This window comes from Pithys albifrons, chromosome 16, assembly GCF_047495875.1.
Source record: "Pithys albifrons albifrons isolate INPA30051 chromosome 16, PitAlb_v1, whole genome shotgun sequence".
In the NCBI taxonomy this organism is placed as follows: Eukaryota; Metazoa; Chordata; class Aves; order Passeriformes; family Thamnophilidae; genus Pithys; species Pithys albifrons.
This window is the reverse complement of record NC_092473.1, coordinates 7,032,628-7,051,851: the sequence shown is the minus strand read 5'-3', so window position 1 is coordinate 7,051,851 and position 19,224 is coordinate 7,032,628. Positions and strand designations below refer to the sequence as shown.

At 38.3% G+C, this 19,224-nt stretch overlaps 1 protein-coding gene across 3 annotated transcripts in view; it reads right to left on the bottom strand.

The window, feature by feature from the left end:
* The window catches only part of PARN (poly(A)-specific ribonuclease), a 43,402-nt gene that overhangs the window by 2,323 nt on the left and 21,855 nt on the right, over positions 1-19,224 (bottom strand). For all 3 annotated transcript variants that reach the window (XM_071571269.1, XM_071571270.1, XM_071571271.1), the window contains 2 exons: positions 14,846-14,920; positions 5,103-5,292 (listed from right to left, as the gene is read on the bottom strand). In XM_071571269.1, the coding sequence (XP_071427370.1) occupies positions 5,103-5,292; positions 14,846-14,920 (265 nt within the window). The remainder of the gene's footprint in view (positions 1-5,102; positions 5,293-14,845; positions 14,921-19,224) is intronic.

Here is a 19,224-nt window from a genome sequence, read left to right as displayed (position 1 = left end):
ATTATCTGGAAGATCTGACAACCATAAAATTCCATAAATTGGCTATCTCATCCAATCTCATGTACATCAAGGTATTCCTTCTCTGTACTACATTTGTCCAAGGCTGAGCTGCTATTCTGATGAGATCACTCAACAGAAATGTAATTAAAGCTGTTCCCTATCCTGCTTAGTTTTAATTTTATTCTCCTAGTTATGCAAGCTCTTGTAAAGCACTGTCAATAGACACCAAGTCATGCACAACTGGAGCCTCAAACACACATCTCATATGGAAGGATCCCACATGTTAACTCCATCCTCCCTCCTGGAGCTACAGAGAGTTTCTATTATATAAAGGCAGAGAAAACCATCAAGTTCCATATAATAAACTTTAAATCCGACTTTAAAGTGAAGAGTCCTGTTATCCATGGTAAAATAAAAAGCACAAAAAAGCTGCACACTCATTTCATTAGTAGTGTCCAAATAAAGGCTGACTGACAGGTATGAAGAGGAACTCAGAGTCTCATTTCATTCAGCACACACTGAACTAACACGGTACAGGTTTTCATTCCACTGGGGTGCTACTGTTAAGTTTCCTTCAAAGACAAATGACAATATTAAAATCAAATTAGCATGAGTATAAAAAAGAACGCAGTAGCAAAGGGGCTAATTAAAAAAACAGTTCCCATCATGAACTTCTAGGTATGTGAATACCAGCTACTCAAATGTCTAATTTAATGCTCTTTTAGAATTACCAATAGAAAAAAAAGGGAGTTTTAGACTTATGAGCCTTTATTTTTCCATTAACAACACAACATGGCTGTATGCACCTAAGCCATGTTCTATTCTGTGATTTAAATATTAATACTGAGTTATAAAACAAAGCTTTACAAGGTATTTTTTTTTACTCAATAGCAGGGAATCATGGTGTTTCAATAAGGTTTCAGCTAAAGAAAGGTCTGTTAAATTTGGCAGTATAGTTTTGGCTTTGAAATGGAATTTTTTCAGCTGAACATTTTGCAATTTAAGACAGACTCTTTCTGGGATGTCCAAAGGCAATAAACAAACATGAAACATATGATTACGTCTCATGTTCTTACTTCCACTTTAGGAGCACAAACACCATTTACTTTGATGAATAGTTGGCTTTTCCTCCAAACATTCACACACAGAAGGCCTTCTTGCATGATTCCTTACAAATCATCATTTCAAGTCACACCACAACTACCAGCAATAAAAAGATGGAAGCCAAAAAGCTGGACAGAACTGTTTATCCCACAGACACACTTCAACATTGCACACCAGGCAAGAACTAAGGTTGGAAAACAAAAAAGCCTGGTGAAAAAAGAGCATTTAGGAAATTAAAATATACCACATTTTAAAAAAATGTTTAGAAAATCTTGTAAGAATTCTACTTTTGGTAAAGACATTCTGAAAACATAAGGAAGAAAAGCTCAGGAGCCATAAATTACAATCTCAGGATTTCTTAAGACATATTATGAGCATGTCTTTCAGAAGGGAACTGACACTCCCTGCAGAAAGAACCTCCCTTTTTGAATGGTCTTATGGCTGCATTTAATTTTTTTCTACTTAAAGACTCTTGTGAAGTTAATGCAAATAAAGAGAAATAATTCAGATTGACTTTAATGATCCTCTGTTTGGACACCTGCACCATTTAGAGACAGAGACTTACACCATCCACTAACTACATAACACTTGGGTTTCAAAACACACATGTACAACAGGTATCCAGGCAGGAATTTTATTTCTCTTTTTAAGAATACATTTAAAGAGGTTCTGAATTTTTTTTATATTGAAATGTTCTCACTTTAAAGATAAGATTACTAGCCAAGCTTGGGGCTTTTTTTGGGGGGGGAGTGGGGTGAGAAACCTCAAAAAAAAAAGGCTGCCCACCACAAGAAAAGCCTATTGTACATTCCAGTTGGCAGATTCAGTTTGTGAGCACAACACAGCTCTCCCATCAGCCAGGGATCAGGGTGGGTGGGTGTCCAAGCCTCTGCACCAACAGTTTCCACCAGCCCTTCTTCCCCAACCTCTCCCTTCTGCTGACCCATCTCAGTGCCAGCCCACAGGCAAACCTGATGAGGTTGAATGCCCTGCAGCAGGGCGGGAGAAACACAAAACCTGCATTTTATTCCTCATTTCTATTCATTTAAAGTACAATCCTAATCAACAAAGAATTTGTTAAATCCCAGCAGTATGAGGAGCACCAGGAGCACTGAACACAACGCAGATCCTGCACTGCCAGAAAGAGCAGATCCACCTGACCAAACTGTCTGTGACTTTGTAATGTCATTTCAAATACTGAACAGCACCAATCCAAATAGTGCTATGGCAATTAATCTGAAAGGACCAGCAAGTGGAGGAGGGAGAAAAGGTGGGAAAGCAATGATGATGATGTAGCATTTAACATTTTCTGTTTTGGAAAAGCATGCCCAAGTTTTAAAAGAAACACTTCATCACAGCAGAAGACTTTGAATTGGTCTGGATATATGCAGACCTTCAACTGCAAATAAATCTCATTTAAACAAAGACATAAACCTGGTGTTCTCCTGACAACAAATAAAACTGAGAGGTGGGAGTAGATACTGATTCATCATAAAAATCAGTCATTTCAGCTTAAGAGCATGTGAAATCACCTGAAATAACACTATAATACTGGCCTACTATAATGATTTGCTTGCAATATCTGTTATCCATGTATTTAATGACTTAGCTTGTCCCAATTCTTATCCTTTATTTGGTAGCAAATCTCTATAAACAACACTTCCTGTAAAAAATCAAAAGAATCCTCAGTAGAAATACTTCAACATTTCAAAAAATAGATAATCTTCAGCAAAATTAAGACATTCAAGGAAATGGTGCTACAAACAGTACCCTGACTTGACAGAGGATAAGATGCAATTCTCGTGGTTTTAACTAGAAAATCTGTAAAGGCAAAATGACATATCACTGTCCTCTATTTCAGACTAGTCCTTGCCATTGGCCTTACTCAATTTTACTATTCCTAGATAAGGATCAGGGAAATTAGAGTAAGTACAAGGGGAGCAGGATACTTAGTTTTACACAGAACTTACCCTGTTTGACTTTTCTATGGTTTAACACTGTTTTGCTAAGGGAAAATTCCTAAATGCAAACATTGCAGAGTCCTGGCAGAGCTCCAGCAGTTTGTGCTAAGCACAATACAGCCAGTGCCATCCCTGCCCTAGAAGTGCTCTGAAGAGCAAAGGCTTTAAGAAGAGCATCTTATTTATTACTTGAAGTTTTTCAAATGCACCAGTTCTAACACTACTTCTCCATCTTACATTACAATCAGGCATATTTCCATGGAAATAAATTTTGATATTTAACAGCAGTAAGTAAGTTATAATCACAGGATACTTATTAATTGTAAGTGATTTTACTCTGTGACAGTTATTAATACCATTATAATGAATTTTCTGAAGAGTAGTTCCTCTACAATCAGGGACTACAATTTTTTCAGCAAGACAGGGATTAAAAAACCTCTGTTACAGACTTATCAACCTGTCAATTTAAGACAAAAGTTTCTTACAAGAAATATCCAACAACTTCATTACTGAATGAAAAAGTAGCCAGGACACCCTGTCATCGTGCAGAGGAACAGCTACTCTGCAGCTGTGCTCCTTGGCAGAAACTGATTCAGCAAGCTTATTAAATAATAAATAAATAAAGGATGCAGTGACATGAAGCTATTATAGGAGATCAGCTGCTGGAGACATCACAGTTCTGAGTGCTCAACGAGATGGGACTTACATGAATCTGGACAGATACACATACACACACACACAGATACTTGTCCTGATTGTTTACATACATATTATGTTATACTTGTTATATTTTATATTAAAATTGTTATATCTAATATCATTTGATACAGATTTTATCACCAGGTTCCTCCAGATGGTTTTTTGAATCAAACATGTCTATAACACATTTAGAATTCCCACCATGACAAAAGCCATGAACATCTGACAGCTGGCCAAAACACACACCTGCAAACTCACAGGGTTATGTAAGTGACAAGAGCAGAACAAGTCCAGCATATTTGTTACATGACAGATAACATTTGCAGGAAGATGTAATGACAGCTAGAACTTGTCACAGCATTCCCAAGATAGACAAGGCAAAAGGACAGCACTGGTTTTATAACCCTTGTCTGTGGTCTGTTTAACCACAGAGTGGGGAAGAAGAGGAGAGAGAAGTCCCACCCCACCCCAACCAAACCAAAGCACCATCCTAGAGAAATGCAGCTCGTGTGTTCCACTCACACTTATTTACATACAACATTGATAGCATTGGGGGGCAGTGCAGGAGAAGCGGGGGAAGAATGGCCATAACTTGATAGGTTAATTATACAATTACACAAACACTGCAAGACCCTTCTCACACACAGCTGCACAGATGACTGAGAAAGAAGCGGCTTGTTACTCTCACATCCCAAACCTGTCATTAATAGGAGAGGGTAAAAATCGAACAAGAAAAACACACAGCAACAGACTGTACAAGAATCAAAAGCAGCATGTCCTGACTTGATTATGTCCTTACATAATGAATTAAAACCCTTCCCAAGCTTTATACCAAAAGGCAAGGATCATCATTTGCCACTCTGTTCCCAAAGCATAAGGATGACTTCACCAGGACTGCTCAAGAAGGTAATTTATGCCCTTCTTTGTGGCACTATTATCACCATGGAAAGTCATCCAAAAACCAACATGGCCTTTAAAAGGTTGTAAGATGACAGCCAAGTATCACATGACACAAGCCATTCAGAAGTGTCAAATGAACAAAGAAAATAATTTTTTTATTTTGGTTATAAGAAATGATGCTGCTACATGAAGCTCAGAAACTGTGATTTGATCTGCCCCCAAAACCCCAGATTTTAAAAATCTGCCTAATCACATTCACGATGAAATTCCATCAGCTCTTTTACTTACCTTGTGACAACTGATGTACCACTACTGGTTTATATGCAAAGAAATGCATACAGAAAAAAAAGTCATTTATTAGTGAAGACCTACCTGTAAATTGCTAGACTTCCAATAAAAATGCAATAAAAATGCTGGAGCTGGCAGAAGTCACCTCACCTGTTAACACAGAAGTACCGACTCTGGGACAGGTAAGGTGTGCACTGGGTTTTTAGCCTCTTCCTCTCCATCTCCTTCCAACTATCTTCTGTACATTTTCTCTTGGTCTGTTTTTCTTCATGTCTGTTCTCAACATATTCTGCATATGTCTGGATCCTGTAACTCTCAGCATACCTGCTGGTGTTTACAGCTATGGAGAAGAAGAGAGATGTTACACACAAAACACTTAAAGGACAACATGTCTTCCCCTGAAATAACTTATTTTGAAAATCAGAAGGCAGCAAGTTATTTGTTCTGTTCATATGAATGATTCCCAGTTCCATTGTTAGCAATTAAAACCAAACCAAAAAAGCCCCAATGCCATACTTTCCAAAAGCCACAGTGTCTGAATTAGAACCTCAAAACTCTCCTCAGGGTCAGACTTCATGTAAAAAGAGTTGAGCCATTTCTTTTAAATTAGAAACGATCAATTCCTCAGTCGTAACCCTCTTCCAGATTGCTTGTTGGCAAGAAAAGATTTCCTGGATTTTTTCCCTTTTAGTCTCATTACTTAACCCAGCAGGTTTATTTTGCAAGTCTGCCAGGAAAAGACGACATTTGCAAAGCCTTTGCCAAAACTCTGTTTGATTGCTGTGAAACATAAGCTTATTTGAGCTGCATTTTTGGTTGCACAAGATACCCATGGAAGAAGCACTTAACTAATATCCAGCCGTTCCAAGCTTATACCTTTCCAGTGTTTGCTCTCAATTTAACTAAAAAAAACAGACTGTGAGTTCAAGGTAGAAAGATTTCTGTCAATGCAAAATTAGAATCACTTTAAAAATAAAGAAAAAACTTTCACTGTCTCCACTCAGCAACAATTTAACAACATTCCTTCAAGTCCCAGCATCTTCACAGCTCTCAGCCTCCAGAGAGCGAGCCAAGCTCTGGCCTGATGCCACCACTGTAACAGATGAATCAGCAAATTAAACTGACTGTCAACTGGTGTCTTCTGCTGTTTCCAGCCTAACTCTCTGAAAGAAAGTAACGTAAACCAACCAAGTAAACCAGTTTAAATACAAACCAAAACAAAACCAACAGGACCCAGATTGTTTTCATATAATCAAGCTGCACATTTTAAAACATAATAATTGTAGTGGAGACAAAATCCTGATTTTATTATGCACTTCCAAATTTTTTGTAGCAATTTCAGATACATATACAACTTTCTTTTCTAGCTAAAGTGCTGTTATCTTCAATACAGATATTCTCTGCTACCTCTGGTCCAAGGACTAGGAATGGCAAGTTCCCACATCAAATTTCAGAAAAGATGGGGAAGATGGGTGGTTGGATGGATCTGTTTATCTCCTCTTTCAGGACAAATCACCTATTCTGCATATTTGCTATGTTACAGTGAAATGAATTACCAATAATATATGCCATGGCATAGAGATGCTGCCGCTGTAAAGCCTTTGTAATGTACATAACACTGGGAAAGAGCACGGTATGTTTCATTTTAATCCCAAATATAAACAGCAGCAGCTCTGATTAACAGCTCATGGGACTGGTGCACTAAACTCGAGGTGCCAGGCAAACCTCCTTATATCTGTTTTGAACTGTGAAGTTCCAGGACTTGTTTGCAGGAATTAGGAGTGTCTATTTCCATGGAGTTGTGGTGCAGGCATCGTGAATGAATTAATGAGGCTCACTGGAGTTTCCTGCAGCCAGCCCACATTCCTCAGGGTAACATTTGTTTAGTTAAACTCAAGTATGTTTTTACTTGCTAAAATCAAGCACAAAGTTACCATGGATCATCTGATACATAGCCATTTGTTAAACCACAATAACCAGTTCACATTATTTGTTTTGCTACAAACTATGAACCAAAGTTCTGGGTCTGCCATTTAATTGCCTGACAAACTCAGCCCTTTTTTAAGGAGAAAAAAATAAAAATCATAAGCAGGCTGAAGATAATTTTAAAATAAATTTGTGTTAGAGTCAGTGTTTTTGAACAAAGACAGCTCTGCTTTCTTGAAAAAGGCAGGTATTTTACAGCAACACATTCATATGACACACAGACACACAAATCTATGCATATACATATATAGCATATATATTTAATATAAAATGTTACATGCTGAATATTTTGCTTCATCATCGACCAGCTGAAATGAAGGCATATGAAGAAATTTAAGGAGCCACAAACAAATCAATCTTGCATGGTCTTGAACTGAAGAGCAGCTCCTTGTAGGAGTTTAAAATACATTTTCTCTGATGCTTTTTTGAAAAGTGCTGTCCATATTGCCAAAAAAGCCAATACAGTTACATCATTCTGCACTGCCAGCAGAAGAAATGCATTGCTAGAATGCTCTGTGGATTCTAACAAACTAAAGATAACTCAGGGAGGTTATTATTTATCTAAATCATAAGAGAAAAAAATCTGTGACAAACCTGAGCTAGTAACCAACTCTGCCTGGCTGCACTTCATAACACTTTATTCACAGCCCTAATGTTTCTGCCTCCTAGCAGAATAATAGGAATTGCAAATTATTTTAGAAAAAGCATTTCTGGAGGACGCATCTTCTCTAGTTATTAGGCAAGATATTGAACAGGCTGGCTGTTGTTGAGTGATCCAACAGAAGTGTGTTCAAAGATCCTCTTTTGCCAAGTCCTTGCTTTTATGCAGAGCAGAATCCTGACAGATGGGCACTGACACTATTAAGCTTCTTAAGAGATAGACAAATATGTAAGTGAACAGTGTAGGTAAAAGAAAAACCACAATATACAAATAAAATAAACACACAGAGCTATACAGATTAAGGCTGCAATACTGAACACTTAAGTTTATGAAATACTGAAGTAAAACTTCACCTGTGAAGCTCTAAGGTGACCCCTGTATTGATGCTCCCTCAGTTTTATCTGCTCATGTTCTACTGCAAACACGGGGCCGCTGCCTCAACCAGGAGGATGTTCAATTAGTGAGCAGCCAGGGCAGGATTGTCTTTTACTCTCATCACTCATTAAATGGGTCCACAGCCTTATTTATTGACTTCTAGTGCTACTCACGCTGCACATAAACAACTGTGTTTCTTCAGCAGGAAAGAAGCAATCCTGGGAATAACTACGTAGTAGTTATTGCCCTATGTACTGTGTTATTCCTAGTCTGACAGAGGGATAAATCCAAAAATCAACTAAGTGTGGTGGATTAGACCATATTCTTAAGTCTGGTTACAAAAATTGCAAAAAACGATTCATTTGGAGGAAAAAAACCCAAACCACTCAAGCCACAAATCAAGGGAGGTAAAACACTACATTAATCTTCATCACCCATGAAGAAAATCTCAACTTTGTAAAACCCACTGACTGCACAGAAACAGAAATTAAGGCTGGTGGAGACACCTCTTCTTACTCCAAGGAATCAGTGCATCAGAGACTGATGGAGAAAAGTAATTTAACAATTTGAAGGATCCCCAGTCTCTGAAATATATTTGATAACAACAACTATCTGCAGGCTATATCAAAACTGAAAACACCAACTGGTACACGGTGCTGCCCAACCCTTTGTTTTCTCCCCTGCAATGGCTTAAGAGAGGATATGTATAGACACATTCTGCTAAAACAGACCTAAAATGGCATTTCACAAAGGTTGTCATCTCTCTTGGTATCTGAACCCAGAGCAGGGAGTATGAATGTGGTGACAAAGCAGCTGCTCACTTTAGAGTGAGAATGACAAGTTACAGAGCAAACCAAAATAAGCCTTTGAATCTCCATATTGGAAAAAATGGAAAAATGAACAAGTGATCTGAAGGAAAACAGTTTTACAGGAAAAAGAAAAAATACCAAGTACAAAGCATGGCAAAGAAAGAGAAGGACCCTCCAACCATGTTTAAACTTAAAATATTTCCCTCAACAAAGAACAGAGATGTTAGTACAGTCCACTGAGACACTTCATGCTATGCACATGTATGTAGATTGTTATAAAGGATTTTAAATTCCTTAAAGTAACTTATATACTGAAAAAATTCAAGCTACATAACTTTTGCACTCTGTTTAAATACCTCAGTAATACATTTTGCAGTTTTTGTTTCAACTCATTTCAAAAAACCCAAATCAAATGAAAAAGCAGTCACAAGACTTGCAACATTACATTAAGAAAAAACCTAACATATTCAAACTTTCAGGGCACAAATGGCGTTTTGGGTTTGGGGTTCTTTTTCATTTATTTCTTAATTGATGAGAAAAAAGAATGGCTGCAGGTGCCATGAAGGCAGGTCTATAATCTGTCTTCTTAATTCCACATCAGTAATGCTGGAAGTTGTACAACAGCTCTCTTCCATTATGATTTATACCACTGGTTCCACTGTAAAACCAGTAATTCATTTTCCTGTTGGAGTCAAGATTCCTGAACACAAGCAGAAATTCACCACATCTCAATCCCTGCATTTACCAGCACAGGAATGGTTTTAAATAAACACTGGAGAATTTTAACTTTCAGGATTACGAATAAAGTGTTCAGACCTTGAATGTACAAACTAAAAGTGTAAGGTGTTCAGAACATTTCTGTTCTAGTCAGAAAGTCTCAGTGTCTGTTCCTACACAGAGAGCTCAGACCTGCGGGGCCTTTCAGACAGAAATGGAACACAGTCTGATTTCAGCTCACTCCATCCTGTTCCTGAGTGGGAGGATCCCACACCTCGCTCCTTGGCCCCTGCTCCAAACCACCTGGCCTCGTGTCTTTTAAAAGCCCCCAGGGATGGTGACTCCACTGACTCCCTGGGCAGCCTGTTCCGGTGCTTGCCAACCATTCCAGTGAAGGAATGTCCCCTCATACCCAACCTGAATCTCCCCAGTGCAACTGGAGGCCGTTTCTTCCAGTCCTGTTGTTTACCTGAGAGGAGACCGAGCCCCACCTCGCTCCAACCTCCTCCCAGAGCATCTCTGGCATAATGACACATTGCTGGGAACAGAGTCGTTGAAATGCCATTTTTCAAAGACTCTGGGTAATACAGCACACAGTACCTGCCCTTCCCCCAAATTCAGTGAGAGGACACTGATACACACATGAGCTGAAAAAATTTTTCATATTTTTAAATTGTGTGGTAAGTGCTCATGCTAAGTAGCAGTTCATAAAAAACCAATAAGCCATAAAGTCCACCCCTGTCTGAGAAACTCACAAGTTCAGAAAGATGAATGATTTAAACACAAATCACTGAAAGGCCCTCACAATTCAGCTGCTGCACCTGCTTTAGTCCATTGCTCCCCTGCTGTCTCAATACTTTGGTCTCCTCAATGCCTACAGGAAGAAGATATCCTGCACACACTAAATTCTGTATGAGCTCATGTATCAGGGCACCAGCACACGGAATAACTTAACATTATTTCAATGCTTGCCATTTATGACAAGCAGTTGCTTTTCACATGTATTTAAAATTTCAGGTTAAGTGCATTTATTGCATTTTAATACAGCAAGAAAAACAGTCCAGGGAAGATTCTCAAGTTAAAATTACTCTAAAATAGAACCAGTGGTCTTAAAATATTGCAGAAGTTATTGATAATCAGAACATAGATGTTATGTCACATGTCTCAGAGCAGAAACCTCATTTTACTTGAAAGCACTTAAAAAGTTTAAAGATATTTATAGGACTTTTCCCATGTTTTAGAAATTGACTCACTCTCAAGGAACTGTAGTTTTTAAGAATACATTTTAGATGGTCTATCAAGACTCCCCAGGTGCAAAGACATCTGCAGGATCCTCCCTTTAAGAGTATCTGGGTTCCTTTTAGGCCAGTGACCTGGACAGTCCATTAAACTTGGCTGACAACAAAGAGCGAAACCAGGAGTAACAAGGGCTTAACACTGATAGAAAGCGCTGACTGAGGACTCCCCACCTGGTTAATGCACAGCATGGCTGAGGTGATGAAATGGCTGAAACACCGGAATACTTGAGGTTACATCAATTTATTATTAAAATAAAATACTGGGTTTAATTTACAGTTAAGACAAGCTGAAGTCTCTCCCGTTTTCCCCACCATTTCCAGACTATTTGTATGAAGTCTAGACCCCTGTAAGCCATAGAATCACTGAGACAGTTCTTGTTCCATACTAACCTTTCTAGGTGAAAAGTCAGCTTCATAAACACACAAAACTTATCTAGCTAGATGACAATCTTAAGAGCCAGAAGCTGTACACCAAAAGCTGGTTCTCCAGTTTCTTGTGTTCCTCAGCTCCCCCAGTGCTCACACACTTTTGCCACACACTGCACAGGTGTGTGATTCCTGTTTGACAGAAATACTGAGACCACACGAAGTACAACTTGGCAACAGAAAGTTCTGTCTCCCACATGTCCAACGAAAGGAGCACCAACCACTTAACAAATTCTTATAAATTACCTCCTTTGAACAGCAAATTACAACAAAAAATAAACTCTGCTTCTTGCCTATTACTGTTTTCAGGCGCTTCCACTTCAAGCTGCAGTTCATGTTCTAACTGTAGATTAATGATTTTATACAAGAACAAACCTTTTCTACTCATAATAAATTAGAGAGGCTGCCAACATGCAACTCACACAAAAAACCAAATAAAGTGGAGATTCTTGGACATTATTATAGGCAGCAAAATGAGAGATTTAAGGCATTTCACTCTTGTGTTCCAAGAGTTCTGCTTTGTGTGTTTTAAGCAGGCCATATTCAGTTTGAAAGTCAGGAGCAGCTCCAAAACTGCCTATAAAAATACTGCCCTTTCCCCTACTTCTTTCTGAGGGGGAAATAAGGAAAGAGGAAACAAGTCTTTTTATGCTATGCAAAGACTCACAGGTCCTTCAGGGTGACACTTTAACACTTAGAAAACTGGGATGTGCATTCTCCCTGGCAACATACACACTACTGATTACCAGGTTAAATTTGAAGACCTGCTCATTAGTTTAATTCAACTAATCAAATGTATTCTTTAAACAGAAAAGCATATGGACTAATGTTTTATCAATCAGTTTTGGACCAGGTCTTAATGGTTACCATCCATGATATTACCTAACTCAGGGCCATTGTTTTAAAGAGCACTGGGGGATGAACAGATACATTTCATTACCTACATATTGAAAATGGATTTCTACATAAATTGCCATGAGAAATCCAACATATTCCCAGGGTGCTGATGAAGTACCTTTTAGTCCACTCAAAATATGTGAAGGCAGGAGAGTTAGAAGCAACAGAAACAGCCCAGCTCAGCACAGCACAGCCAGTTATACGAAGTGTCACATACTAAGAGGTCTCATTATAAAGGTTAAGCATGATAATTAATTTGAAATGTGAAAGACAACTATCACAATTTCAATACAACCCTTCGATAAAGTTACACAGAATTAGTAACACAGACAAATCATATTTCAAATTGTTTTGTGACACCTACGAAGCTGAACAAAACTGCAAGGCATTAGAGACAGATTGTTAAGAAACCAGACAGGCTCATCACTGGTTACCCTGAGCATCTACATCAAGGGAGGATGGACAACAGTCTTTCCATGATCTGCTGTTCAATTCTGCAACTTTATATTAGTTCAGCCAAATATTCAGCGTTTGAATTACTGATGGAACTGAAAAAATAAAGGCACCTCCCAGATATAAACAGTTTAAAAAATCCGGTAGACACAAATCAGTTAACACTCCATGCAGATCATTACAAAACTGATCCCATTTTCAGAGCTTTTCACACACAATTCCCTTATTAAAAGGATGCAAAATACATATGGATGATTTTACAGTGCTTAGACTCATCTATAATGCAAGTCTGAGCACTTTATCCAAATTTCCATACACCCTTCATATTCTCAATCCATTTATGTTCCATAAATGTTTTTGTTGCACAAGTGCTGCCTTAACTATATGTATTAATACCAGCTCAAAGTCAGAAACATCTTTAAGATGTTCTTTTCTAATCACAGAAGTAGGTCTGCACCATATTGCACTGCATCACATTGTCTGACAGTTGTCAAAGGCTTTTTATACAGTCCAAACATGCAGACATTTAAGCAAACAGGGTAAAAACCCAGCCATGTTATTAATTTTTCCTTGGTTCTTCTCATGAGTACATCTCACTAAATCACAAGTACAGTGACTTTTATTGCCAAAGCAATTCATTAAAGATTTTAAGACCAAAAAACAAAATAACAGAATTGTCTTTATGATGTGTTTATTACAGGGGAAATAACCAAAACAAACAAAACCCCACAACCAACCAAAAAATCCCACCAAGAGTTTTGAGCAATCTTACAGGAAAAAAAATCACATAGATTTTTGGTAACTGAGGCTGCTGTAGTTTATCAGCTTGGTTGGCTCCCTGCTTTCAGCGTATGATTTTACTAACCTGATTTCATAAAAATCTAGCAAAGATTATAATCACCTGAGCTTTCAAACAAGTAACATGTTTTCTAGCACGTAGGCCACAGAACAAGCTCCCAGAGCACAAAAAAAAGACACGCACAAAACAGTGCCAAAAAGACTCAGTTTAAATATTCAGCAGACATTCAGTCCTTTCTACAATATGTAGCTGCTATAACAAAAACAAAACAACCAAAAAACCTAACAAAAACAAAGAAGTGGTGGTAATGTATATACCAAGCTTTTTGACAATGGGTAAGGAACTGAGGTGACAGCAGTGGGGAATTTACTGCAGCAGCATCTAGGAGGGCTTTATTTGACATGATTCTTTATCTGCAACTGCTCACTACAAGTTATATCATTCTCCTCTCTACATAGATATGAAGAAACAATGGCTTTTGCTGCTGTGGAGCAATTGCTGTAAGGAGGCTGTTGGAGAGCACTCAAAATCCTGGCAGAGCTCTGGATGGATAAGGAACTGTGATAAACACCCTCAGGGTGTTAATGAGGAACTACAGAGAGGCACTGATTGTGCAGCCACAACCCAAAAGCTTCTTTGTGTGAGCTTAGCAAGATGGGTGATGGTGAACTCAGTAGGGGTCTCTAAACTGGGTTTTTTTTGCTTTTTAGAACTTTATCATGGGAATTCTGGCAGAATAACTCCTTGGTGCAACAAAATTTCAGCCACTTAATCAGAAGTGCTGTGTATCTGCTCTTCCTACTGGCTCCACAACATTTGATGGAAGTATTTCAGCAAACAGGGCTGACCCCACCATAACATATCCCAAATGATCATGGATAAGGGTCCACTTCCAGTCATTGTTCCCAAAAGTAAGACAGCGGGTCAGTCCTCAAATACACACCCAAAGGAACTATAGAAACCATCAAGAGCTTGTGGATCCAACTGCAGTCAACCAAAGTCTTAAAACATCCTCAACCAAATACACAAATAAAAATACCCCCAAAACCATGAACAAACTCAACCTAAAAATCCCCCACTCCAAGAAGACTGTTTTTCCTCATAACTGGAAGCAATATTTTCAGTAAACACAGCAATATTGGACTCTTCCTTAGTTTTTTAAAGGTCTTTGACAGGTCCTTGTGCAAGTAACAGTAAATAACCTCAATAAATACTCCACCAAGTGAAGAAACCAGCATTACTCTATCTACAGGTTCAGGTACTCACAAGATCATGGCATGAAACACAAAACTCTCAACCAAGTCCAGCCTGGGCTTGTCTTCGCTGCCACACGTGTTGGAACTATAAAAGTTCAGTTCCTTTGAGCATCTGAACCAAGTCAGTGGTTTTGCTCTGAGAATCACAGACCCTGCTGGCCCAGGGCATTTTACAGGAGCCACTGAAAGTCTTGAGGTAAACTCAGCAACACTCACCTATTTGTACTTGCTCTGGCTGGCTCAGTGATACAAATGCTGATGTGTCATCAATCCACGACACCTGAATGTTACCTAAAAAAGGCAAAATAAATTATTATGACTATTTCTATCTTAGGCTCAGTCACAGATTTTATCTGAGGGGACATGGCACAAAGAAGAGAGTCAGTTAAGAGTAACTGCACCTGACAAGGCTTCTACCCACTGCAAAGGTGTGCAGTGCCAACACATGAGCCAGGAACTGCTCAGAAATTCAGGGCTGCACGTGCACCCTGTACACCCTCAGACCCTCATGTCCCCCTTCATGGGTTCTATTTCATTCTACTAAATAAACTGAAGCAATTTTCTGGGAATTTCAGCCCTTGACTCAGATAAAGAACAGCTCTTTGGGTGATGATAAATTCCAGTAGAGCAGGGCAGGCAGAAGATTGATCACACGAATGGAGAACTCCAGTTATTGTGACAGTAAATCTCCAAACTCTGGTTTGTTTGGATCCCACCATACATCATTTCCTGGATGTGCAATAAAAACTTAATTTGGGTCAATATAAGGACAAATGCACAAAATCACAGACCTCATTTGGAGGCTGTTACAATGAACAGTGACTGGAAGTAAGTTCCCCTATTCATCAAGCAGTTAGTGCATTTTCTGTGTGAAGGGCTGAAAATGTCACATTAGCACTAAAAGAGCTCATAATCAGGCAAAAGCAGAGGAAAGGATTCCCATTCCAGGCACAAGGTCTTATTATAGCCTGAAATCCATTTACATCTCCTGTCTCCATCTAAGTGCTCCCCTGTTAATACAACTCAGATATTGAAAATTGGTGCCTTTTTTTTTCAGGTAGACTAGGAAATCAAGTTATATATAATGTTACACCACCATTTAACCTTCAGACATTATGAGGTTAAAAACAATGATGCAAAAAGGCTTAAAATACATTTATTCTCAGTTGTTTAATCTATTTAAATCTAATTTAGCCTACAGGTTACAAGGTTATAGCAGTCTCTTCTGAAATCCAGCCAGATCATAAACAGATTTTCTAATTATAAAAAAATAAAAGCCTAGATAGATTTCATTTGCATGCTATATATTCGAGTAGCCAGCTATTTAGGGGTTTAAGTTATAATCATGTTGATCATTGCCAAAACCATAATTAATTCAGTATGGTTTCTGACATTTCCCTGTACTAAAGGGCTAAGGCTGCTATTAAGGAGAGCCTAGACTGGCAAGTCAGATGTTAGAATTTCTTTAAACACTTTATAGGGCAAATAAATTCAATTTCTGATAATTCTGTCTTTGAAGAATATAGATCTTTGTTGCCTGTGGGTAAGGGTCTTTACTGCAGGTAGAACACGTTTTTTGGCAGGACATCAACATTTCACAATCCAGGAAGAGCCTGAGCTGATTTAAGATTGCAACTCACAAGTGTCTGCACTTGGTGGGACCCTGACACGGAGCTTCCTTTAAATGACAGAAATTGCTGCACAGTTTAACACTGTTCCACATCACTGACAAGTTATTGCTCTGAATGTCTTCATGTATCAAGTTCTCCTTTTCTGCATTACTAATTACAAAAAACTTTCTAAAAATGATTTGAGACATGTGAGACCAAACTCTCTTTAACTCTTCAAAATGGCAGTGCTGTCCTGACTGTGTCCCTTTCCTACATAAACAGTTAATTCCAGTCTACACTGAACAGGCTAAAAGATCAGAAAGAAGAATTTTCCTGATCACCTTGCAATTGTGCCCTCAGTGTAAAACAGCAAAGAGGATCAGTGACAGACAAAAAAAATCTCCTAAAGTTCAGCTATTCAAATGGACTTCAGTGCCCATATTTTCACTATGTACTTATTTTTTAAGAAGTCAATAAAAATCCAAGCTATTGGTGGCATGTAATTTAGTCATTGTTTCAGAAAGGCTGCTGCACTCTAAATGACTTTTGACTTTGTACTTTTAGCTAATTAAGGGTTTCAATGCCTGCCAACACATGCTGCCTTTATACTCAGATTTATACATTTTAAATATCTCATTTAAAGAAAGAGTCAAACATTAAATAGTGGATGCTGAATTGCAAACTGCACAGAACCACAGCAAATGCTCTTATGCAATTCTCCATGCTCAAGAGATACCCTTTTCACACTATGTCACATTTCATTATTATTAAGAAGCAGGAATGTAAGAGAGATCAGATTAATAAATTAGATCTTTCAGCACCCAGCACTGGGCACCCAGGAAATACTGTGCATTTCAAGTCTGGTGAAAAGGGAATAAAGATCTGAAAAGCAAATGCCTCTGCTCTTGCAGTGCAATATTGAGCAGCCACCAGAGCCAAGTGCTGCAAGGCCAGCCCAGCTGAGCCCTGGGTGGTGCAATAATGCACTGGGATAATGGCTCTGGAGAAATCCAGCAGGAACTTCCCTATCTGCACTTCCAGAACAGATCAAATGGCTTCAGTACTTTGAAGAACAGCACTGTTGGCCTGTTTGGCCCTTGTCTGGTTGCTGCCACACACAACATCAAACAATGTCCCTTGCTAAAGAAAGGGTAAGCCAAGAACTACCAAGTGAATAAAACACCTTTGCTCAAATAGGAGATGAAAATCTGATTTTTTGCTTCAGTGATGAAGGCACAAAGTAACATACACCTTTCCTATGAATAAATCTGAGAATTCTCTGTACTAAAACCTAAACATGCAAACAACATTAAAATCCACAGAATAAAATTATAATGATGGATTACATAATTCAAGCATTTTCATTTTCATACTCTTTTGATACATTTCCTACATGACTGTTACTGGCAATTAACCCCTCAGCACAGATATTAGGATCATATGGGCCTTCATTTAACCAAAAAGGTTTATGACTACATTCCATTTTCTTATCACACACAAAAATTGTCCACATTGACACCATGACAGAATTGCTAAGAGTTTCTGGACCCTGACTGCAGCAAATGATGTAAACAGGTGAAGGTTCTATTCTTTGAACAAGGATTGAAGCATTTATAAACATAAATTATTCCTGGTGAATAACTGAGAAGGGTTAACAAAGCTTCCACCTTTCTGGCAGGAAGACACGGGGCAAGGAAAGCAAGAACAGCTGAAGGAAACACTGGCATGAGAAGGAGGAGGAAAGGCCAGAAATGCACAGAGAAAAAGTAGAAGTAATTTTTTTTTAAAAAACCCAAAACAATAAAACATCAAAATCCTAACAAAAACACCCAATGGAAAAAAACCCAACAAACCAAAAATCCAACACTCAACGTTCAGGTGTCTGTAAGAACAAGAGATTAGAAAAACACCTTTTATATATATACACATATATAGTGTGTGTGGTGTAAGTTTTACTTAAACTGAATATATAAATATATATAGTGCGCTATAAGCTCTACTTGAACTAGACTGTCACCTTTGAAAGGGATATTTTTCAAGCTCTACTTTTTTTCTTGAAAAAAGTTACACAGTGAGTTTGCAGTTCAGTGATAAACACAAACAACATGCCATAGAGTACAAAACTTGAAAATAGGTCTAAAAAAGGTACTTAAAAGTCACTTAAAACTCATCTATACAGTAGTTTGGCCTGCTAGAACATGATTAAAACACACAAATAACTGACTAACATTTTAGGAGTAACTACATCAGCATTCATCTCCCTCTTAAGGACAACTCTCATGCTCTCACAAAACACAGTGCAGTCTCTGCATGGCATTTGCAAGCAGTCAGGTTTGACTCCACTCCCTTGGAAAAATTTTAAGTAGTAGTTTTTATAGTACATCGGTAGTATGAGCTTTAATTGAAATGCCATCAAAGACATTCATTTAAGTAGAAGTGAAGGCCACACAGTAAAGCTGAATGCCAGCAAGTCCTATTTTAATACCTTCATATTTCACATCAGCATGACCAAATAAACTACACAAACTGAAGAATCTGAAGAAAGAGAGACTAACCTAAGAGACTGCACAGTACTGCAAGTACTTGGACAGTGAAACTACATTCACCCCTGAGAATATAAAAACATCCTGCAGGAACAGGTGTCCCCTTGGTATGCAGAGTCCTGGAGGATTCAGAATCATGAACACCCTTCTAGAGTAGCAAATGTAAACCAGTTCCAAGGCTGGCACTGCAGCTCCTTCAGCTGTTTCCCTGCTTTCATTAGGAGCTTCAGGGGAGATCAGAGCTCTGTTTCAATTCATTCTAGGCTACCCCAAATTGAAAATAATTTTTCTGTAAAATCAGATTAATATGGCTATTTGATTTAGAATTGACTTTTAATTCAGGTAAGAGATTAATTTCAAAACACTTTTCTATAACTGATGCAATGAATTGGAACAATTCATGGCTGTTAGTGCCATATATTTTTGGCTTTTGGCTAATCAC